Below are 24,050 nucleotides of genomic sequence, written 5' to 3' on the forward strand. Positions count from 1 at the left end.
ATTTATCTCTTAAATAAATCAATCATTGCCATAATGTTAGCAAGTACATACTGAAGAGCTTATATTTTGTGTGATAAGAACTTACCTTTCTACACTATTTAGGTAGGAAGAACCATCATGTCCTCCTACTGCATAAAGAAGATCATCCAAGACACTAACTCCAACACCACATCGTCTTTTGCTCATGGAAGCCACCATCCGCCACTCATTTGTTTGAGGATCATAGCGTTCCACACTGGAAATTGCATCTCCACTACACCAGCCACCCACTGAGAAAATAAAATTGGAGGACAATAGAATGGCAGAAGTATTAACATATGGAGTATGGAGTCAGATAATATTTTATACAAATGTATACATACACATAAACACACACGCTCATGCTTCTAAAGTACATATTACACCCAGCAGGCAAACTGCAGCTGTCTGATGACTCTGGAGGAGAAAAAGACAGGTAACAGAAACAATACTGATGTGCAATACATGGTACAATTTAGAGAATGCTAATAAAGTATCAGATGAAAAGGCAGGCATGAAGCCTCCTTAGAAAAACAAAATGTAGAGAAAGTAGGAGACCATGAGTTCAAATCCTGTCTTAGTCCTGAAAGCCACCTAGGTGACTTTGGATCAGTCATTCTCAGCCCAACCCATCTCGCAGAGTTGTAGGAAAAGGAGGAGAAAGATGTGTCAGATATGTTCACCACCTTGTGTTATTTGTAAAAATAAAGGTGATACAGATAAAGAAATATTTTGTTGCACCTCTCTGCCAAATACTTTTGATTCTTTACTTAAGTGGGCACTTTTCCCACAACAGCCTGGTGTATTTGACAGGGTTGGAAGGTCAGGAGGGCAGAGAAGTCTGCATTTGGCATCCCCCTGCCATTTTTGTAGACTTATGGTCTTTGCCTTTGCCCTTTATCCTCACCAATTCTAAACCTGTTTGGAGATATTTCTTTGGAGTTTCAGTAGCAGAGAAACCTGTCTTGAGGACTCAGCAGGAGCAAGTCCAGGACTCTGCGGGTATGAATTTGAGTAAGTTATGATTCTGAATGATGGTTGTGGATTCTCTCCATCTGACTATACAAGAACAAGTAATAGGCAGTGAAGACTTGTGAGCCAACATCCTTAGATATTAGTTCAAAAGTGACCAGGGGGTCAAAAGGGTGGCAATTATTATATACTGTATATCTTAATCTCATTGACTGTGGTGTGTTTTTGTTCACTGATAAATTCCTGCCTGTTTACCAGGACTAGGTGGCTCTCCCTCCCAGCCAACCTCACTTGTGGAACTAGGGGAAATTCCTGTGACCTCTGCATCAGAAACACAAGAAGATCCTCATTTCTCTATAGGGCTGTAAGAAGTTATGTGCATGAGTATATGTAAGAAAATTAAAAAGGCACATTAACTACAGTGCAAGAAACCACATGTAGCAAATAATGTGTACTCCAAAATGCATCAGTTCTATCTACTATTCTGTCTTATGCTTTCTTTTATTGCAGGATTTCAAAGTAACATATCTAGATCATCCCAAAGGTGCTTTTTCAGGAGGAAACTGGACTTTTAAGACGTTTTGCTTCTCATCCAGGAACCTTCTTCAGTTTTGACTGGATGGTGGAGAATGGAAGGATTTATACTTTGTAGACAGCTGGTCTTTTAGCAAGTCTTTGATGCCCCTGGAGGCTTATCTGTCGTCAGGGTCACCTGAGTAGTGCAAATTGATATGGAGCCTTCTTGGAACTGTTGAAAGGAGTGTGTTGTAGACTGGAGATAGATGATGTCGTATCTCTCCCTTTGTTGAGACAGGGCTGTTCAATTTTAACATACTATGTTTCCCTTAAAATAGGCCCCACCCTGAAAAAATGACCTTCCCTGATTTTTGTGACTGGGACAAAAATAAGCCCTACCTTCAAAAATAAGCCCTAATTAGGGCCCTGCCCACCTTGCAGCCACAATGGGGCAGGAGGCTGCGCAGCACATCGCACCACTGACACAAGGTGAGGCAGGTGCAGGAGGGGGTGGAGCTGCCCCATGTGCTGTGCACCCTGTTCCTTCAGGGCCCCACCAGCCAGGCCATTCCTTGCTCGGCAACCTTCCCTTTCACTTCCCTCCCAAGCTGGGCTGCCATGCTACGCAGGATGGGCGGGGTAAGCCCGATCCCCCTCTGCTGTTTTAGAGCCAGGGGGAGTGAGGACAAAAGGCTTCGCTGCTGCTGTGTGCCATTGGAGGGGCTTTCTTTGCCCCACAGATCACCTGCCCAGCAGCATCCTCCTCCACCAACTCTCCTGTGGCTTACGCCATGACCGGGCAGCTCAAGTATCCCCCGCCACCTCCCTCCACCAGCCCTCTGTTGCTGCCACTGGAGAGAACAGGGAGCGGAGCGGCTCTGCGCAGTGATGCAGAGCAGAGAAGAGCACTTGCTTGTCACCCTGCATCGCCCCACGTCTTCCTTCTCTGTTCTGCAAATGGCAACTCCACTTCCTGCCACTTCTCCTGGTGCTGCTGTAGAGTTTGGCGCAGCACCGCCCAGCTCCTCCCTCTTCCTGAGAACAAAAAAAATTATTCGCTAACCTGCTTTCCAACTCTGGTACATTTCTCTCCTACTGCAGGGAAACAGAGTTTGTGGGGCTAAAAAAAGTTCAGACCTTCCAACTTCTCACGAGATCTTTTTCTTTTCGTGTGAGCCTTTTACCCTCACTCCCCCCCCCCCTTGCGAGGCAAGGCAGGTGTCACAAAAAAATATAAGACACCCCCCAAAAATAAGACCTAATGCCTCTTTTGGAGGCAAAAATAATATAAGATTGGGTCTTACTTTTGGGGAAACATGGTAGATGGCCTCTTTGACCCCTCTTTCAAACCAAGTCCAAAATGGACTTTGCTGTCTTCGAAAGAGTGGCCTTTGTCTTTTAAATGCAGATGGACTGCTGAATCTTGTCCTGATGGGTTTGTTCTCCTATATTGTGCCATGCGTTTATGAAGTAGTTGTTTTGTTTCCCCAATGTACAGATCTGCACATGGCTCACTGCATTGTACTGCATGTACCACATTGCTCAATTTTTATCTTTGGGGTGGACAAGCTTCTGCCTTAGTGTATTCTTGCATTTGAAGTGCGCAAGTATGTTGTGTTAGCTCAGTGTTTCTCAACCTTGACAATTTTAAGGCATGTGGACTTCAACTCCCAGAATTCCAATGCTGGCTGTGGAATTCTGGGAGTTGAAGTCCACATGCCTTAAAATTGTCAAGGTTGAGAAACACTGTGTTAGCTGAAGATCCCCCTGAGCTTTTCTGATATTCCTGCAACGTATGGAATGACTACGTTGCTTCGTTTATTGTTTTCTTCTTTGTCTGTCATTGAGGAGCTCCTGCTGGATCTTTTTTGAGATTTGATGAGGGCCCACTTGGGATAGCCACAGGTTCTGAGGGCTTCCTTGATGTTAGTTCTTTTTCTTTTCCAGCTTTGCTGGTAGGCAGGCCTTCAGCTTGGTAATGAAGGGTTAGGATTTTGTGCTCCAGCGGGTGGTGAGAATCAAAATGTAATATTGATCTCTATGTGGGAGTTTTCTGTAAAATTCAGTGTTAAAGCTTCTGTCTTCCTTAATATATACTGCATAGTCCAGGAAGGCTAGACTATTTTCCTTAACATCTTCTCATGTAAATTTGATGTATCTGTCCACCGAGTTGATATGTTTGGTGAATGCTTCCAATTCCTGTATTTTGATTTTGATCCAAGTATCATCCACAAGCCTATACTAGTGAGTGGATGGAATTTCTGTGAAGACAGTAAAGTCCACATTTTGGACAGAGGGCTGCTGGTTTGAAAGAGGGATCAAAGAGGCCATCTATGTCAAAACTGAATAGCCCTCTTTCAACAGAGGGGCAGGGATTCGACATTATTTATCTCCAGTCTACAACACAGTCCTTTCAACACTTCCAAGAAGGCTCCACACCCATCTGCACTATTCAGGTGACCCTGATGACACAGATAAGCCTCCAGGGACTTGCTAAACAACTTGCTAAAAGAATGCAGATGACCAGCTGTCTACAAAGAGTATAAATCCTTCTATTCCCCACCATCCAGAAGCTTCTTGGATGAGAAGTGAAATGTCTTCAAAGAAAAACAAGGAAGTTCAGTTGCCTTGTGAAAAAGCACTTTGGGACAACCATACCTGGATGACTGAGAATCTCCACAGACACAGCCATGTCACTTTTACTTTTGTTACTATAACTTCTTTGGTTATGCTTTTCCTCTTATTTATCCTACTTTCAAATTTCTGGCCAAGGAACCTGCATTTTGTAAGACACATTGTAAGTTTTGCATCACACCATAGTTTTATATTTTTCCCCAAGTAAGAAAAACACAAAGATTTCTTGGAATCTAAAAAAGCAAAGGCTCTTTACAACTGACAAAAATGCTAAGAACTATGGAAATTTATGCATACCCGCAAAGAGTACCTCTCCACAACGGATGGGTTTGCGTGGTCGAGTTCTAGGACCCTGCATCAATGGTCGTTCTTGGGGCAACAGCAGGTAGTTCTTAGCTTCATCTACTAAATCCCTACAAATAAATTAAAATGCAGCCCAAGGAAAAATGAATACAGATAATCTGAAATATAATTGTTAATATAGATGGTATTGCTTTATATTGAAAGTTGAAGCACTGCATTTTGCCAGCTGAATATTTTTCTAGCTTTACATTCTGGAAAGTTTTCTTTTTTAATATTTACTGTCTGAAAATGTTAATTTTCTTGAAGAAAAACCATGCCAATTTTAACTGATCTTCTCAGGGTACAAAAAAAGCATATTTTGGTCTACATATGTATTTGTTGATAAGATGTCAGAGTTAAACATTGTTTTCTAATAAGCAAGTCTTAAGAAAGAAGACATATTAAAGAGTGCTATAGACTGACATAATAACTGTTAACATAGCAACTTCATAATTTTATATTAAGAAGAACTGTAGGATATTTCTTATTAGTAAAGACTTACCTACATTCTTCATCACTTTTAATGAGGGGATCAGAGCCAACTGTGCCCACCAAGAACTTTGGACTAAGCAGTGGCAAGCGGACATGTTGCAAAACCTATCAATCAAGAACAATGGATCAAAAATATGATGCTATACTACTCCAAGAGATCTAGCAAGTTCCAATGATTGTGTGGATTCAGAGCTTTGGGTATCACTTCATACAGAATAGGGCTGAATGAACTACCATTTCACATTCTGATATATTTTCAAACAACCAACTCTTTTTTTCATACTAACAAATAATACCACCGTAAATAAGTAATAAAAGGTATCCTGCAAAATGGCATATTTGGATATGTGCAATCATGTAAGAAATGTATTTGGGCCATACCTGAGGAAGCTGTGGGCGCCTTTCTTGAATGCTGTATTTGACCCAAGCCATTACTGCATTGAATACTTGTTCTTCGCTCCGGACATTTAGTTCATCACTGGAAATGATGTCAATAAGCTGATTAGCTGGAAGCAACATGAATTCTTCACTTTCCATCACCTATAATGAGACAAAATTTTAAAGTAAGCAGAGCCATTTGGAAATGGAGAAGTTCTGTTGAAAAAAGCATTTCGGCACCTTTTGCTTATTTCAGCTTAGGCATTTCATAATATATCTAAAGCACCATTTTTACATATGATAAATTTTATATAAAGATATTTATATTAAGCCATTAATATAAATTATCTAAGTTCAAAATCAGAATGGGTCATTAAGCAGAATCTTTTGCTTTCATTCCAGAAACAGTGTAAAGATATTTGCTAACTATGGGTTAAGAGTGGCCTTTATAGAGTTGTCCTCATAGGTTGCAGTTTCTCCATTTGTAATCAGGAAATAATGACAATCGAAAATGCTATTCAGAGAATAAATCATTTCAATAAAGCAGTTACATTTGTAATATGGACAAAAAAAGTACAGAGTCTAAAGCAAAGTTACCCTATGTACTGTAAGCAAATGTAAAAAAAAAACCCTTTTGATCTTAGTTTCTGTAAGTGTGCCTCAGGGTTATAAGATGGACTCACTTTATCCTACCTCCTTTTCATTTGCTTGCTCTAAATATACACACGGGCTGTGCACCTCAGAGGGACTCGGACTGCAAAAGCTGCCAAGCACTAAAGTGGTGCGAAATACAAGCTCCTGACAAGTTGCAAACATGTACATATGCATTCTCTCTAGGCCCTCAATGGAAAACATTTTTTTCCAAAGATAGAAGAGAATCCATAAAACTTCTATAACATACAGAACTAAGAAAAAAAAATATCTTGTCCTACTGGAATCGGGTCAATTGAACGAACTTTCTGAAATCTCTTTTTTTGGACTGTTTTTGGGAAGCAGCAGCACAAAATATAACAATTGTACATAATTTTACATAATGTAATACCCAGGTTCCCAGGCAGGTAGGATAAAATCACTTAACATAAGAAATATAATAGTTTTAATAATAAAACCATATCTGGAATTTTACTGAGAAGATTGAGATCGCCTTGATCCTCTTCCAAAAACTGAATGCATTTAGCAAATGGGGAAATCCTTATTTTATTTTAAATGATCCAGTTGATCTTATAACACAGAAATTCCATGGGATTAATATTTTATCAAATAATACAATGTATTCTAATTAGTAATTGTGAATGTTAAAGGATATTTTGGTGAAGGGTAATATGTAAACATCTTAAATAATATAAAACTATACAGTAATAGATAGCTTTTTCTGCAGCTGTGGCAGCAAAATATCATTAGAGTTGTTTCAATAGAGGCTGGATGATCATTTGTTGGGAATGTCAAGATAGCAAATTCCTACTAATTTGGATAAGGAGACTCTAGTTAGGTTGACAGATTTTGAGGTTGTTAATAAGGTAAAATATCTGGGAGTTATCTTATCTGCTTCTAATGCAAAACTGTATAAAAATAATTATGAAAGGCTGTGGGTTAAAATACAAAAGGATTTGGGAAATTGGAAGAAGCTGCAGTTGTCCCTATTGGGGAGAATTGCAGCGATTAAAATGAATGTTTTGCCAAAGTTCTCTTTTTATTTCAAATGATACCTATTCTAAAGAATGAGGTTAATTTAAATGAATGGCAGAAAGGTATCAACAAATTTATTTGGGCAGGGAAAAAACCAAGAGTAAAACTTAAAATTATACAAGATATTCGTGAGAGAGGTGGACTCAAGGTACCGAATCTGAAATTGTATTATGATGCTATGGTATTAACATTAATTAGTGATTGGGTTAACTTAACAAATGTAGATGTACTCCTCCTGGAGGGATGGGATTTACTTTTTGGATGGCATGCCTATTTAATTTTTAATAAGAAGGTTGACAGGGTTTTTAAGTCTCATATTTTAAGAACTTCATTACTTTGGGTTTGGAAGAAATATTATAGAAGTGATTCAAGAATTCCATTATGGGCTATTCCATGGCATGCGATAGAAGGGATAAGGAGAGGAGTTAAGATGGATAGTATTTCTTATATACAATTACTTAGATGGGATGGTAAAAATTGGCAATTAAAATCAATGGAAGATTTAACACAAGAAAATATTATTTTTTCATGGTTCCAGTATAGACAATTATTGGAAAGGTGGAAGATAGATTGTAAGGTGGGTTTGCTTAGAGAGGATGAGAATTTGTTAAAACAAATAAAAGATCAAAGACGAACCCATATCAAAAGAATTTATGGGGTGTTAGTGGAACTGGATTCAGAAGCAGAACTAGTTAAAGATTGTATGGTTAAATGGGCACAAAACTTTAATGAATCGGTTCCATTAGATACTTGGGAGATTATTTGGGTGAGGAATGTTAAATTTACACAAGCCCAAAACTTACGGGAAAACTTTTATAAAATGTTTTACAGATGGCACCTTGATCCACAAAAAATGTCTCGTATGTATTCAAACTTGCAGCCTAAATGTTGGAGATGTGGTTGCTTGGATGCTACTTATTATCATATTTGGTGGTTATGCAAAAATATAAAAGCTTTTTGGATTAAGATATGGTGGAATATTCAAATAATTTTTAAAAGAAGGATAAAATTTACTCCACAATTGTTTTTGTTGGGTATTGTTTCCGACTGTGACAGTAAAGAAACTATATTAATGTTAAATCTAATCACAACAGCTAGGTTTTTAGTAGGGCAATGCTGGAAGAAGGAATCTTTGCCTACTTTGCAAGAATGGTTTTTTAAAGTTTCCTATTTAGCAGAAATGGCAAAGATTTCGGCTTTTTTGAAAGATCAATCGCAAGAGAAGTACCTTTTGGTATGGAAAAGATGGATAAATTTTATACAATACAAGTATGATATAAAAAAATATTATTTAGCTTTTGAATAAATTATTTAAAGTTTAAGATATTTTTTAGATATTTTTTTTCTCTTTCTAATTTCTTTTTTTTCTTTTCTTTTTTCTTCTTCTTGTTTCTTTTCTTTTTCTCTTTCTGTTTCTTAAGTATTGGTGTTAAAGTATTTTATGATTTGTTTAATTATTGTAACCAAATTTGTATATGGTTCATTTGTGTTTAAAAATTTTTCTTTTAAATTTTAATTAAGCCTGTATTCAGCTCTGGGAAGGTTGGGGGAGGGTTGGGGTGGGTTGGGAGGGTTTGGGCAAGGGAACTTTTTTTTTGTAAAATTTTAAAAATTTTCAATAAAAAAAAAAAAGATAGCAAATTCCTGCACTGGACAAGATTATCTCCAAGATCCCTTCCTTTACATTCCATGATTCAATTCCTTTTATAAAGTTCTATTCTTTACTGAGCAAGTTACAGATTTTAAATCAGTTTATTCTAAGAAATCCATTAACATTTTATTCAAATATCTCTTTTTCTCATATAATACATCAAAGAGTTGAAACAAAAAGAATGTTTAATTTGAACACTATGACTTGTAAAAGTGGTGAACCTGCTATTCATCAATCCAAATGTAGCCATGACAGTTTGAAAATAATTCAGACTTGCAGGGTCACAATTTCATTATACCTGTATTTTATACATGTATATAATCTTTTCCCAATGAGTTAATCTAAACAAGAAGATGAATTTGTTTATGAAGATTATGAATATTTCCATTATTCATTTCATAGATCACTACATATCAACCTGCATTTAACTATGTATAAGAAACAAACTGAAAAGTAATCCATGCTTTATTAATTCATAATAAATGATTAATTAATAATTAACAGAAATAATTTTGTTAAAATTATGAAATAGTATAAAAGGTCATAAGATAACAACAACCAATGCTGAAATTTAGCAATATATGGGCCCAGAGCAATGTTCTAGATTGTTTCCTTATGATTTTAAAATTATCATTCAAAGAATATTATTTTCAGTTAGTAGTACAGTACTATTAGATTCCATCAAAATACAATATTTTAGTAAGTATTTTCTTCTGTACTCTCAGTATAGCACTCTATTAACTGTAATCCTACATAACTCTTGTTCTCAAGTTAATAAAAATTAAGGAACTCCCCCAAACTAAAAATCTATAATTGTCCTCAGTCAAAATACATTTGTTCTGCTCAAAATATTTATAACATTTATAGTGGGCAGTATCAAAAAGAGAGGTTTACCATGATATGAGAATGTTTAAAAATTTTAGACTTGCAAGATGTGCGTAGTTTTAAGGTTTGGTCTATGCAGAATAATACAGTACAATTTAGATAAAAAAAATTATGATACAAAGACATCAAGCCATGTAATACTCATTTTGAGCAATTATCATATCTCCTTTCAATTAAAGTAAAAAAGTTCAAACATTAATCAGTTTCAACAAATATATAGCTAAATGTTTTGAAATATATGAAGAAAGCAAATGTGAGTATTCACCCATAATAAAGTAATACAATTGCATTATAGATTAAGGATTCTAGCTCATATCTATTTTTGCTAGACAAAACTTCTAACTGAAGGGAAGTTGATTTTGTTTTGTTTTCTTTTAATGCTGAGGAATGTTCAAAAACAATGAACCTTCACCTACTGTGGTATAGTTCATGTTGCCACTTACTTCCATTGCATATATTGACCACATTTTAATTACAGAGCTACTCACCTCTTGAAAATTGTGCTGAGTGAATTTATCAGCAATTCTAAGAAGTTCACGGCAAGAATGAGTATCAGCAAATGCTCGGATGCCAAGGCAATTGGAAGGATCCAACTGTCTTTTCAGAAACTCACAGCAGGCTTCTTGGATCTCAGCTAGTTGGAGAAGGCAAGCAGCTGGCAATAAGGTCTGAACATTGCCTTCTTCTACCGTAATTTGGGAAGTATATGCAAAGTCAATAAGCAATTCCATGGCCCTTTCATCAATGTCTCTGATCACCACCTCAGTCTGCCGGCTCTCTGCAAGTTCTCCTGTGAACATAGCTCGGAAGTAGGGGCTGCAGGCTGATAGGATGACTCGATGGGCATAGATCTTTTTGGCCCCCACAACCAGCACCACATCACACAGTTCCCGGTGCTTACGCAATAAATTGATAACTTCCAATGTTTGGCGAGGATGCTTGTCCGAGATGTAAGGCATACGAGCAGGTTGTGGCACTCCTTCTGGTAGTTTGTTGGGATCTCCAAGAGTGCAACGGCTTGTTACATCCATTCCGGTTTCACCTGCTCTATTACTAGTACACCTAACAACGGAACAAAGCAGTGAGACCACTGGATAGAAAATATTATACCAAAAATATAAAGTGGACAAGCATTTATTACTCCAGAAAGAGAATGAAAGAAAAGTGTCATAAGAAATTTCATCTTGATAGGTTTTTGATAAAAGTAATTCAACAATGAAAAAACAGTAGTGTAACTATTTGTATACCTCTATTAAAAGGGAAAGTGTACCTATTATAGCTGAAAATATATTAATAAGGAAATATAAGCTTTGGACTGAACAAATTTCTAAGAAAATATTCAGAATAAAATAGATGTAATAACAGATGTTCTTGTAGAATTCACATAGCCAAAGCTATGTGAAAACATTGAAAAGCCAAACAGAAATTACAAAACTCTTTGAGTTAGAATTCTCTTCCTTTTTAAAAAACTTCTAATGCTATATTTCAACTTTTTTTAAAGACATTCAAATTCCAAAAAATATATTTATAATTAGGAAAAGCTGTATATTTTAATTATTCAATTTGCTTGGTTTTTAACATAGAATCCAATGCAAGGGGAGAGAATCTGGAGATTGTTTTATGGTTATTTCACATTATTTCCAATATTTGTATATTTGTAGAATTACTTGAAAATAAAATACAATGATTTCAACAGGACATATAGACAATTTGTTCAACCATTATGATCTACAGCAGAGGTCCCCAACCTTTTGAACACCAGGGACCGTTGAAAGGTTTTTCTGTGGAGCAGGAGGGGGGTATAGTTTCACATACTGCCTGCATCCCGCGGATGGGGCTTTGTTTGTTTGCGTGGTCCGGTTTCTGACATGCTGCGGCTTAGTGCCAGAATGGGGATTGGGGACCCTTGTTCTACAATATATCTAATAATATGTCAAACAGTGCTTGAGTTATCGTCATCAAATTGAGCAGATGATAAACTGTTCTTTGGGGGATGCTGCTTAGATTTCAGTTATAATATTTGTTTTCTGGCTTGTATGTTTATAATTTGAAAAAAGTAAAATTTGATTTTAAAAAGATTATTTATGGCATCTAAACTTAGAAAAACAGTAGGAAACAATATAAAACCAAAGTGGATCCATGGGATGTTTGAATTTGTAAAATGGTCAAAAAAAGAAACTAGTAAAATGAGTATCTTCCTCAAGCAGAAAGATGCCACAATTTTAGTGGGCTCCCTAAATTTTCTGTAAAAAGAGAAGTAAATTTTTCCTGAACTCCCTATATAAATCACAGTATAAAAAGACATGGGTACAGAAAACAAGTCAAGATATATCCATGGTTTGTTGAACAATACATAGTGGCAATGTTTACATGCATCCCAAAGCCAAATATTTTGCAGCTTCGTTCGATGTGTGACCTTGACACCTGGTATTTCTGATATCAGAAGACAAAGTTGTTTTAAGAAAAATCTTGTTGAATCAGCCATCCAGCAAAGGTAAATCAGGCGAGCTTTATTTAAATATGTTTTCTATATCTTATCCATTATCCTATTTTAAATAGCTGTTGCATATTCAAGTTTTAATCTCAGTAACTACTTAGATCAGATTATTAATTAAATGATGGTGATTATTATTGTACAAGAAAGGCAAGTAAATAGTTGTAAGTCAAATAAATTATTATGTAGAACATTGGTAGGAATTAGTAAAGACCAACCCTTAAAGCAAATGTAAGACTTCATGGATATTTCCCAGTACAAGAATGATTTACCATTGTATTCTTCCAGCACTTTAGTTCCCAGTCTAGTTTACAGTCCAGGAATTCCCAGATGATCTCCCATCCAAGTATTAACCAGGCCTAACTTGTTCAGTTCCAAGACCAAACAAGACTGACCAAATGCTGCCAACTATTGAAATGATACAGATGCAAAATTCAAATTTATAGAGGATGCACTGAAGCACTTAAATGGGGATATGCAACTTCATGATACTTCAGCAGTCTCATAAGGCATGACCAACTGTGAGAGATGCTGACAGCTGTGATTCAGAAGCCATGAGAGATTGTAGATTACTCACTAATGCATCAGAGTCTATCTTTCCAAAAGCCAGTGACAACTGTAGTGGACCACTGTTCTCAGAGAAAAAAAGGACAAATGGAAAGCTTTAAACTACTATTGTCTAGTACGGGCATGTCAAACTGCCGGCCCACGGGCTGGATGCATCACACTGAAACCGCACCCACCCCATTACCAGCAATGGGGAAAAAGTCAAGATACGTCGCACAATGTCACATGACATCGCAAGTTTGACATGCCTGGTCTAATAGCTCAAATATTATACAGATTCTATATACTGATTATAAATCTTAATTTAGTATGATGTCACAATTCAATCTACTTAATTATTTTAATTACCTGCGCATTGGTTTTGTGTCCATGCACTGCAAAGAGAAGTCTTTAAATTATTGCTGGCCCTGGGCAAAGAATAAAAACAAAACTATGTAACAAAAAGGCAGCTAAAATAGTTTGTTATGTATTTAAGAAGTGATCAGATTATGCACCACAAAATAACTTCTAAGATAAGTAAAAGATCGTTAACAATTTCCACCTATTCATTTCTTTTTCAAAATTCTGCCAGTTTTATACTACAACCATACTAAATCTATGTTTAATTCTAGCTTTATCTTATACAAGCATAGATAATTTAATCTGATTAACATACATTGGACTGCATAAACAATTGTCCAAACTTTAGCACTGTCTTCTAAAATAAAAATGTATACTTATTCCTACATACAAAACAAACATTGTTATCATTATATGAATCAATTTGAAATTAAAAAAAGCAAGATTCGTTACTCACCCTGTGATAAAATAGAGGTACAACAGAAGCCTATTAATCAATAATCCTTGCTTTCAACTCATTTTATCCACTGAGAACAGCAAGGCTGATGACTTTATCATCCAAATGCCTAAAAATAAATTGCAAAGAATGTGAAATGGTTCCTCTTAAAAACCCATCATTGATACCACAAAATACTTCCGAAAGATGCTAAAGGTTCTTCTTAGTTTCAGATAGCAAAGCACATAAAAGGGCTATCTAAATTAGTGAACATAACAGACTGAACAAAACAGAAGGCAAATGATATTTACCAATTCAAAATGAAAGCTTTTCAAAGCCTGCTTTTGATCCAAGAGACCTGTTATGACAGTTGGAACCTCTCCGCCAGATACTGTTCATGCAATAACTTTCTCATTCCCTCCTCCACTATCCCTCACCAGCAACCTAGGTACCTTTCCAGTATTCCCTCATTATATGAACCTTCTAAACTTCATTGGAAGTTCATTCACTTTTTCCATCCCCGTAACAAGACCTTCAACAAGATATGGGGTGTGTCCATTATCTTCACATGGTTGGTAAAGGCATAAGCATGAAACTCTATGGATGATAGCTAATTAGTTGCAGACACTAAGCGGAGATTTCCTATCCAGTGGTACAACCAATACTGTTTCTCTTAAGGTGACCAACTACACGATTTATTTAAGAAACTTAAACACCGGTTCATTTTAGATATCTCCTGACCCTGCTTGAGCTACCTTGAAGACAGGCAGCTGCCCGGTATGTATTGGGGGAAAAAAATGTAGATTAGGTAGACCTGATGTAATTTTGCTGGGTGTTTCTAGGGTTACTCTTCCGCATGCCCTTCAGCCCAAGGTCTCGCCCCATCTCTTCTCCCCAATGATTCTTTCACAGCCTCCCCTAACCCAGTTGTCCGCGACCACAGGCATTGCCAATCCTGGAAACTGACCTCCCCGGTGGAAGAGGGAGCTTATTCTGAATTTCAGCGGCGGCGAGGCCAGAAGCCGTTGCAAGGAAATGCCATGTATCGGCGGGGGCTCTGTACAGTATGTTGTCCGAAGTGGGAGGAACGAAGGACCTTCCCGACTGCTACAGCCGCAATCATTCCCACAGTTCCCACTGGTGCCGGAAACTGCCAGTAGGCAGCGTTTTCACCCGCCGGAAGTAATCCTACAGTCTTAGTTTTCCGTGCAAGAACTTCAAGTGTCCATTCAAGCGTTCCGGCCTCAGCCAGGCTGCGGGGTTTCTATGGCGACGGGATCACTGCCTTTTTTCCCCCTGCCGTGTTCAGTAGCCAGGAAGCATCGGGAACTGGGGAACCGCAGCCAGGTTGGTTTTGAGCTGGGTCAGGATGAGACGGCTTGAGGTTCTGTTGGTAAAGGTCATGCCCGTTCATTCCATCGTTTTGATCAAGTATTTGTTTTACTGATTAGTGTACTGTATATATAATGATTCTGCACTCTAAAATTTCATAAATATGGTTGAAAATAATGTTGACTAGTAATAACATAGATAATCTGGTGAAGAGTATAGAGATCTAACGTGTTTTGGATGAAAAGATGAATGAGATTTTGTAGATAGAAATGATGATGCTTTGAATCTGTACAAACCACATCCCACTGTGTTATTTTTATCTTTATTTTTAAATTAAGCTAATCTTGTGAAAATGGAACCCTTGGAAGATAAAGCAGCTTCAACAACAAAAAATGAGCATGAAGATTTGGGACCTCAGGAGGAACCAGCACTTTTTAATCCTCTCCTGAGGGCTGCTTTAAGGGGTGATATGGAAGAAGTACAACAGATTTTTGAGAACTCAGAGGATCCTGATCATGAAAAAGCCAATAAGTTTTTAATGGAAAAAGATATTCTAGGGAGAAACCTACTATTTACCACTTGTATGGTTGGTCAGAATGACATTATCCAGTCCCTGGCAAAATATGGAGTTGACCTGAAGGATAAGACAGTCAGAGGTAAATAATGGTCTAGATCAGGGGTGTCAAACTCAATTTCATTGAGGGCCGCATCAGCATTGCGGTTGCCCTGGGGGGGGGTGGCCCAGTGGGTGGACGTGGATATTTATAAATCCTTCAAAGTCTTTAACCTTAAAAAGAAAATCCTTTTTTATTCATTTTAAGACTATAAATATTTCTTTAAATATCATATTTATATTTAGTTATAAATATAAATATTTAGTTATAATATTAGATATATTTATATTTATAATTAAATCAATATTTACTTTTGTGGAGAGGATATGAGCGAGATGGCTTGTAGTCTCTGTCTGGCTTAATTGCCTCCTATGTTGCTTCATCATATTTTGTTTACCTCCCTTTTGTGGTCAAATAATATTTTTTTTAAAAAAGAAGCTTTTTGTAGATCAGCTGGTATCTCTTGGCCAATTTATTAAAATTGAAAGATTTCAGCCTCCTCAAGAAACAATCCAAAAATGCAAATTATAACTTCCAATGTCAAATAAAGTGGTAAATTCATAAAAATGATGAAATAAGACCATAAGGTTTTAAAGCCTTATGTTTCTCCAGGAAAAAAGTACTCCAGGCTCACCTTATTTTAGCTCACCTTTGGCAACCCTTCTCATTGTTCAACAATAACGATATCCCAAAAATGGCTAGGTATTCAAAGAGGTATAACAGGCTGTTTCTGAAAAGAGCCTCTTTTAGTTTAATAATTATACAAAAGTGTTTAAGAAATGAAAGGCACAACTCATTGTCTATTTGAAAAACAAATACTAAAATGACTATTTTTTCAACAAAGAATGACTTTGACCCACCTCTAGCTTTGGGCATCTCACCTGATTACCTTGGTGTGCTGCTCCAGTTTTCTTTCAAACTGCTGCTGTATGGAGGATGTTGTGGGGTGATTCTGGAACTTTCCCTAACTCAGAAGAGTCATATAAACTTAGGGAAGTCAATTCCATTGTTTGTAAACTGAAAAAGCTTCAATCCAGAAGGAGCATTCCAGACTGGTCAGTCAACCATTTTCACTGGAAGTCTGAATTTCTATACCTCCACGATTCTCCTAAAAACTCCCAGAATTCCCAGCCAGCATTTGCCTCTCTTTGGCTTCTTTACCTCCACATTAATGTCATTAGCTCCTCTATAATGTTTTCACTGAACAATCTTTTTAACCTAGTTTTTCCATCTAAAATACTTGTTTCTTCACTTTGTTAGTGTATATGTGCTATTTTGAATACTTTATTTCTCTATCCATCAAATGTATATATGCGTTTTTGTAAAAATATATGAACAAAAATCGGTGGTTAAAAACAGCTGATAGCTTAAAGCATTGCTTCTCAATCTTGACTACTTTAATATGCCTGAATTTCAACTCCCAAAATTCCTCAATAAGCATGCTGGAGGGTGTCAAGGTTGAGAAACATTAGCTTAAAGAGGTAATGTATTAATCTTTTGGTTTTCAAGACTGAATTCATAGACATAGGAGTTTTTACAGAAAATAGTTGGCAACTCTGGATATATATTGTCAAAATACATATGATTAGGTGAAAGTTTATGATAATCTTGGATTAGAGAATATTTTACAAAAATACTGAGTTGGAAGTTTGTTGCAAAATTCAGTAATATGACAGTTAAGCATAAATGAGAATAAAAGGAATGCTTATTAAATGGCTTAACAAAACAGAGTAAGATGTATGAAGGCAGCTTTGTTTAATGTGTTAATGGATAAATGTATAAGGAATGTTTGTGAAGATACTCAATATATGTTTGCTTGACACTATACAGGTACCTTTGTACTGCATTTAGCTTATTATTTCTTATTCCTTTTCTGGGCTTTGCATGTATGTTCTACATGTATTTAAGCATTGAGTCAGAATGGCATTCTGAAAATTGTTTAATTGACTATCCAGTATTAATCTGATGATTTGCTAATTGGCAGTTGAGTTTTCTTGCATATAAAGGAATACAGTGTATAAAAAGGATTGCATACAGATATTCTGTGCACAGTTATATACATTGATTTGGTTTGTTCTCTCAGGTTATACACTTCTTCATTGTGCTGCAGCCTGGGGTCAGCTAAACACACTGAAAACTCTGATAGAGCTGGAAGCTGATATTTATGCAACTACATTTCGGGATGAAAACGCTAGAGAAATTGCAAATCGATATAAGCAAACAGAGTGTGTTGAATTCTTGGATTGGGCAGGTAATATTAATAACTGCTAAAATGTGGATTTAGCCTTACCGTACTCAAATTAGCTGAATTTTGAACAAGTACAAATATTTGATAATATTTTCAGTATATCAACTATATAATAACAAAAAGTCATTTTCATGGAGCATTTTATGAAGAAGTTGTTTTGTATATTGTTTTTAAAAAGACAATTTCCCCAAATAGTTAATTCGTGCTGTGAGACATTAATGATAGATCAATTCACATGAGGCTCTTTTAAAAAACAGAAAAAGTGTATTAGGACATTGTATTTAGGTAGAAAGGCCAAATACCTGACCTAGCTTTATTCTACAAAGGAAAACCCATATAGTTTGCTAGATAGAGCCTAGTATAGCTATCTATTCAAATTTCACAGGAGAGAGAAAGAAAGGAAAAAGCAGGAACTGAAACATCCTTTACAATACATGCAAAATGAAATCAAAGAAGGAAAGCAAAATCTCTTAGCACAAGGAAACTGTATACTGTCTTTCACTATAGGCAGTCCCGGACTTACAACCATTTGTTTAGTGACCGTTCAGAGTTACAACGGCACTGAAAAAAGTGACATCATCAGTTTTCACACTTACAATCATTGCAGCATCTCTGTGGTCACGTGATTAAAACTTGACATTTGTAACCTTCCCAGCCAGCTTCCAGCAAGCAAAATCAATGGGAAAAGCCATATCCATTTAATGGCCCCACCACTCACTTAACAACTGCTGTGATTCCCTTAACAACTGTGGCAAAAAGATCATAAAATGGGGCAAAACTCACTTAACAACTGCCTTGCTTAACAATGAAAATTTTGGGCTCAATTGTGGTTATAAGTTGAGGACTACCTGTATAATCAATAGGATGAGAAAGACAGCAAGACAATGTGTGAGAATTGGATTGTCCAACAAACACATTCTTTTCTAAGCATGTGATATGCATTGAAACTAACATGAAAAAGTTTTGTATTTCAAAGAGATAGATAAAAGAACCTCTGCTTTTCATTACATTTGATGCCTCAGTAATCAAAGGAGGCATATTTTTTCATACAACTATGTAAAACTTTATACTGAACTTCCTCTTACTATGTAGGAAGTAAAATTAATCACTTAGCATGCAAACTGTTTATCTAAATTTATAATCCCATTTTAATTATTGAATGACTTTCTTAATTTGTAATCAGATAAGAGATTATTGGATTTTTAATAATCCTAAAGCTTTTGGGCTGTTTTGCAGCCTGGTTGCACGTTCATGTTTATAACTGCTGTATGTAATCAAAAAATAGGTCAATTACTTATTCTCTAAAGACGGTGGAGTCTGTAGCACCTTTTCAAACCAAAACATTTTATTAAAAAGTATGAGCTATAGTTTCTGAAAATTTGTGCTTTTCATTAAAATTTGCTAGTTTGAAAAGTTATAAAAATTCCTCCTGATTTTTCTCTAAAGTTGGAGATGCTATCTTTATGCATCAAACTGTAATGCAGTTTGTTTAGTTTTGATTTAGCATGTTGCATAAAACAAAATTTTGACAGTAAAATTAATACAACAAAGTATGCTCTCTGGTATGTTTCTCTCCCACTAACTTTGATTTTGAATCTGTTGGTCACACCAAGAAGAATCCCAATTCTGGCTTTGCAATTCTTGTTAACAGTATTTTGAGTGTTATTGATACCGTCATATTTATTAGTTTGGGTAAAAATACAGATAGTTCTTGACTTAGGACTGTAATTGAGCCTGGAAATCACGCTGATGGTTAGTAGGTTATCACATGACTGATGCAATTTTACAACATTTTTTTGCAACAGTTGTTAAGCAAATCCAGTGTCATTAAGCAAAACCCATTGTCTACAATGGCGTTTTTTGCCAGAAACCAGAAACAAATGCTGATTTCTGGCAAAAAAAAAATAGTAAATTACAGTCACAGGACTGGGATACTTCAAATGGACATAAATATGGGCTGGTTGCTGAGCACCCAAAAGACGATCATGTGACCGTGTGGGTCATATTTGTGGGTCTTTTGGGGGGTGTCTGTCAGAACTTTAAACATCACTAAGTGACTGGTTGTAAGTCAAGGACTTCCTGTAGTGAGCCTTTTTTAATTCTTGATGATTTTGTCATTTTGTGAGAAGTGTCTGTACTTGATCAGTTCTCAAAGAAAGGATCATTTCTTATCAAAGGCGTCTTCAGAGCCAGAAATGTAACTGATCACCATACAAGAGTACTAAAACAAAGCAGGTAAAACGGTCTTGAGGATGATCAAACAAACAGGTTCAGAGGCTAAAGGGTAAAACAAAAGGCTCTTTTCCTTGCTTTTAATCTCTGGGCAACTTACATAAGCTTGACTTTTAGCTACTGAACCGCTCAGCTATCTTCTCATTCTTTTAGGATCACTTGCCTTTTGCCTGTTCTTTGCTTGCCTGTTTTCCCTGAGCAGAAATCATATCAAGAGAAAGCTGAGAAGAAAGGATTTTTCCATCTTTTTTTTTCTGTCACATAGAATTAACTATATTTGAAATGCAGCGAGCATGAAGAATGCTGAATTGCTGAAACAGCACTTTGCTTCCTGTGCAAAGGGAGCCTTTTATTAAAGTTCAGTCTCAGTTTTATATAACAGAGGTAAGATCATATTGAAGACTCACTGCATTATCTACCAAATACAGTCTTTAATTATTGATATTGTAGATGCAAATCACTTTGGTTTGACTTTAAAACATTTAATAGCCCCTTTGTGTCTTCTTCAGTACAATCCATAGTATCCTGTACAGAAACTAACTCAGCTTACCAAGCAACCTATATTGGAGCTTTGTTACTTCCTTTGCCATCTTATTGGATTAGAAGTAGCACTCCAAATATTCAGTAAGAGCTGAATATAGGAAGGAAAAAAAAATGGGCTTATACATTATATGGTGTCTGCACTGGAGCTATGATTGTGCAGACAAACTGGGAAAAGCTGTTCGTCTTCATCATATTCATTATTTTTTCTCTTTTTGTTTAATTTTTGGTACTTGATTTCTTTTTTGTGACGATGGGTGACACGCTTCATGTATTTCATCATCTTGGAAGTGTTCGTCACTAACTTGTAGAGCATTTTGTTCATGTCGTGGCTATAGTCATCATTTATTTCTGTGACAACTGATACTGCCGTTGTTGGATTCTCTGACTGTCAAGTGAAAAAAATTGCAAGTATGTTAATGTTGCTTTAAACTTATACATGATAATATAGTGGAGATATTAGCATTAAGGTAAAAAATTAAAGCTTGTTTTTAATATCACAAAATTAATTCACTGTATTGATATTTTTTGTTGTTATACCGAGCATTAATTTTATAAGTTCAGTAATTACCTGTTCATTTATAGATCTCTGTTTTGAAAATACAGGATTTTTTAAAATAAAAATAAGAAAAGAATCTTAAATGAAATAGCAGATGGCTTTAAACAGGAGCTTGATATATAGATAATAAGTAATGGATGCTTTTCTCATCATACAAATAAAAGTGTCAAGAAAGGTTGTTGTTAAATGTATATGATCAAAGTAATAAGACTGTTAACTTTATATGTAGAGAGATCCATATTTTAAACTTTGGAAATCACTGTTTACCTTAGAGTCTAGGTAAACAGACACCGAATATATCCAAAAATCCTACATTCAGATAGAGTTAAATACTTTTAGCCTTGCTTCAGCCAAAAGGAGTAATTTATATATTTATTATTACATTTCTTCTCAGCATGAAAAATAATTTTACTTAAAATTATTTATCATAAAGCTTTCTCTATAATATTACTTTATGGTAGCAGACTTTCATTACTATATTCTGCTTGTTACTCCTTCCTTAGATATTATCTTTGCTTTGGATTTTTGCCTAATCACCTAGGTTCCCCCTCTCCAATATTCTTCTCATTGTCTTGAATTGTTCTGATTTTCTGACATAAAAACATCTGTTACTTGTCTTTAGTCCCATTCTTGTTAGCTTTTATAAATATAACATCTGAGAGCTGAACTTTTTTTTATGGTGATACTCTTTCTGAGAGCTCAACTTTTTTATGGGTCTTTCTTTATAACAGAATTAGATATTACAACTTTTATTGAAAATGTACACCATATGACTTGGAGCTTCTTACTTTATATTGGGAATTATGTATATATACCATTCAAAATCTAAATTTGACAAAATTTGATTGAACTTAGAATACAGGTTGGATTTAAGATATTATCATGGTTTGTTGCACTATTATTATTATTACTATTATTTTTAAATTTTATTTGCCACCTATCTAGCCATGAAGTTATTCTTGGTGGCTTACAATAATAAAAAGGAAGAAAAATGAAAAAGTGTGTAAATAGAAGTAAAATAATAAAACAATAAACAATGATAAAGAAATGCAACGAGAATATATCAATATAACCAAAAAATGGATGGGTGAAGAGCAGAGATCAAAGTGGGGGGGGGGAGAGAAGTGGAGTCTGCCATCAATCTAGGAGACACCTCCAGTGTGGAACTTCCCCATTTGTTCCCTTGGCCAACTGGCAGAACCTTGCCTTAAGTCTCTTGCAGATTGCTGACATTGATAATTTTTAAATGCAAAACAATATAAATCATATATGGACTAGATTATATCAGATTTTAGCCATTCAAACAACTAACAAAATTACAATTCTTTGAAGGCTAAGAGATTCCCTCCAGATGAATTGGGATCTTAACTCTTAGAATTCCATGCTGAAGCAGAGAATTCTGGGAGCTGCAATGAATTGGCAATTATTTATTGTACAGAATACACACACACACACACACACACATACACACATACTGTACATATATTGTGAAGAACCAGATATGTGAGGACCAATCCAATAGCATTCCCACTAAATCTGCTTCAGATAATTGGAGAACAGATATTGGGGATGTGAACAGGATGAAATAATTACATCATCAGCAGACAGTATTATTTTTATTTGATAGGATTCTGAGTTAGGGATAGGGAATGAAAGCTAGAGGTCAGGCAATGGTATAATTGGGAAAGGATGAAGCATCCTCTTCATTGCACAGCTGGTATCCAAATCTTACCTTTGTGCTTTTTGTCAGTTTCAGTTTGGGTAAAAGGAAGTGTACAGCTAAACCTATAGCTATGACAAGTGCCACTTTGTAACTAGCATATAATACTTCTAGGCACCCTTTAGATAGTCCTATGCCAGTAAAACACTGGTATATGCGACATATTGAGTTATGAAAGAGGATAGATTGCTCTTTAGTCACCAATTCCAGATCCTGTGGAGTCATTTCCCAAGCAACTCTTGTCCAGGCTGGTCGTTCACAAAAACCAAGAACATCTTGCATCAAGAAGATAGTCCACAAAAGGAAAATCTGGCAAGAATGACGCAGAAACATTTTATGCTATTTTCAGACAAAAATGCCTCTATGTAATGGATGTTCCTTGTGTAGGAGTTGCAGCAACTGGCTTTTGAGGTTCATTATGTACTGTCACAAAAGAATCTTAATCAAATAAATCCTTCCATGATAACCAAGCTTCCTGCCTGGGCACTAGAGAGATTTGAATGTGGTAATATTAGCCCATCACCTGTGAAAAGATTCTGTGATGTCATAAAGAAGCTCCACATATTATAGAAGAGTGTCTATGAAGTCAGTAAAAACTGAAGGAAAGTGTTTCACAGTAAAGAAATGTAGGGCAATGCAAAATATCTAAAATTCGAAATATCCTCCTACTCTTAAAACAAAATGTACATTTATCAAATGATTAACTATAGACATGTCTTGTCTCTCGTTCCTGTGCCATAATGTTATTAACACAAAATGTACATCATATAATTATTTATATATCCTTCCACTGTTGATCCTTGCCTTTCCTTACCTCTCTATATATTTTAGATTGCACCATGTTGGGAATGAGCCTGTCATACTGTATTTGTTCCTTTAAAAATGCCATGTTTACAGTTGATATTAGATAAAGAAATCTTTAGTACAGTTGACTTGAAAATGTTGCCTAATTAATGGCATTCCTAGGGGAAGAAGGTAAGATGTGTTAGTTAATGAAAATGCAATATAGATGTCATGAAAAAAATGTCAGCTTGTATCTGAAATAATGAGAAAATTAATAGTTATATAGAGATATTTGAAAACCTTATCATTATAGTCTAATCTCATATGTCAAAATGTGTAAGCATACATAATGTTTTCCCTAATTCTGAATAAGGCATTTTGCAAAATCATAACCTAGAATGAATATTTACTAAAAAATCATTGATAAATGTCGTTTTATTTTTCTAATAAATGGTTGTTTCTGAATGTAAAGTGCTTTAATCATACTAGAAAAAAATAAATTCTATTGAATTTTAATATAGAAAGATGTTATGGAAATTCTTTAAATTATTATTCTAATTATCTTCCCCAAAGCAGTATAAACATGACTTGAGGTTTTGTTAATTTGCTTCT

General features: G+C 35.7%; 3 protein-coding genes across 4 annotated transcripts in view; 1 reads left to right on the forward strand and 2 right to left on the reverse strand.

Annotated features, from left to right (window-relative positions):
- The window catches only part of KLHL20 (kelch like family member 20), a 23,084-nt gene extending 8,555 nt beyond the window's left edge, over positions 1-14,529 (reverse strand). The window contains exons 1-8 of the mRNA XM_039348963.1: positions 14,378-14,529; positions 13,432-13,540; positions 12,984-13,042; positions 10,063-10,636; positions 5,356-5,514; positions 4,985-5,079; positions 4,438-4,553; positions 86-269 (exon numbers count right to left, since the gene is read on the reverse strand). Of these exons, the coding sequence (XP_039204897.1) occupies positions 86-269; positions 4,438-4,553; positions 4,985-5,079; positions 5,356-5,514; positions 10,063-10,636; positions 12,984-13,006 (1,151 nt within the window). The 5' untranslated portion in view covers positions 13,007-13,042; positions 13,432-13,540; positions 14,378-14,529. The remainder of the gene's footprint in view (positions 1-85; positions 270-4,437; positions 4,554-4,984; positions 5,080-5,355; positions 5,515-10,062; positions 10,637-12,983; positions 13,043-13,431; positions 13,541-14,377) is intronic.
- A 78-nt stretch (positions 14,530-14,607) lies between these two features.
- ANKRD45 (ankyrin repeat domain 45) overlaps positions 14,608-24,050 on the forward strand; it is a 40,113-nt gene continuing 30,670 nt past the window's right edge. The window contains exons 1-4 of one of the 2 annotated variants that reach the window (XM_039348967.1): positions 14,608-14,757; positions 15,081-15,398; positions 17,440-17,607; positions 19,990-20,139. In XM_039348967.1, coding sequence (XP_039204901.1) covers positions 15,095-15,398; positions 17,440-17,607; positions 19,990-20,117 — 600 coding nt within the window. In that variant the 5' untranslated portion in view covers positions 14,608-14,757; positions 15,081-15,094 and the 3' untranslated portion in view covers positions 20,118-20,139. Of the gene's footprint in view, positions 14,758-15,080; positions 15,399-17,439; positions 17,608-19,989; positions 20,140-24,050 lie in introns of those variants that run through there. The other variant, XM_039348966.1, reaches the window with a different exon arrangement.
- TEX50 (testis expressed 50) lies at positions 18,932-23,015 on the reverse strand. The gene is made up of 2 exons (XM_039348970.1): positions 22,668-23,015; positions 18,932-20,764 (listed from the first exon to the last, which is right to left on the reverse strand). The coding sequence occupies exons 1-2, from the start codon at positions 22,986-22,988 to the stop codon at positions 20,504-20,506; spliced, it is 582 nt and encodes a 193-aa protein (XP_039204904.1). The 5' UTR covers positions 22,989-23,015; the 3' UTR covers positions 18,932-20,503.

Source organism: Crotalus tigris, unplaced genomic scaffold (assembly GCF_016545835.1).
Source record: "Crotalus tigris isolate CLP2741 ecotype Arizona unplaced genomic scaffold, ASM1654583v1 scf7180000018217.1405312, whole genome shotgun sequence".
Lineage (NCBI taxonomy): Eukaryota > Metazoa > Chordata > Lepidosauria > Squamata > Viperidae > Crotalus > Crotalus tigris.

Excerpts from the sequence above, each read along its gene's own strand:
- TEX50 (XM_039348970.1), bottom strand. The coding sequence starts at position 22,988 with ATGTTTCTGCGTCATTCTTGCCAGATTTTCCTTTTGTGGACTATCTTC. Across the intron at positions 20,765-22,667 it reads AACTGACAAAAAGCACAAAG|TCAGAGAATCCAACAACGGC; the intron begins GTAAGATTTGGA and ends TTCACTTGACAG.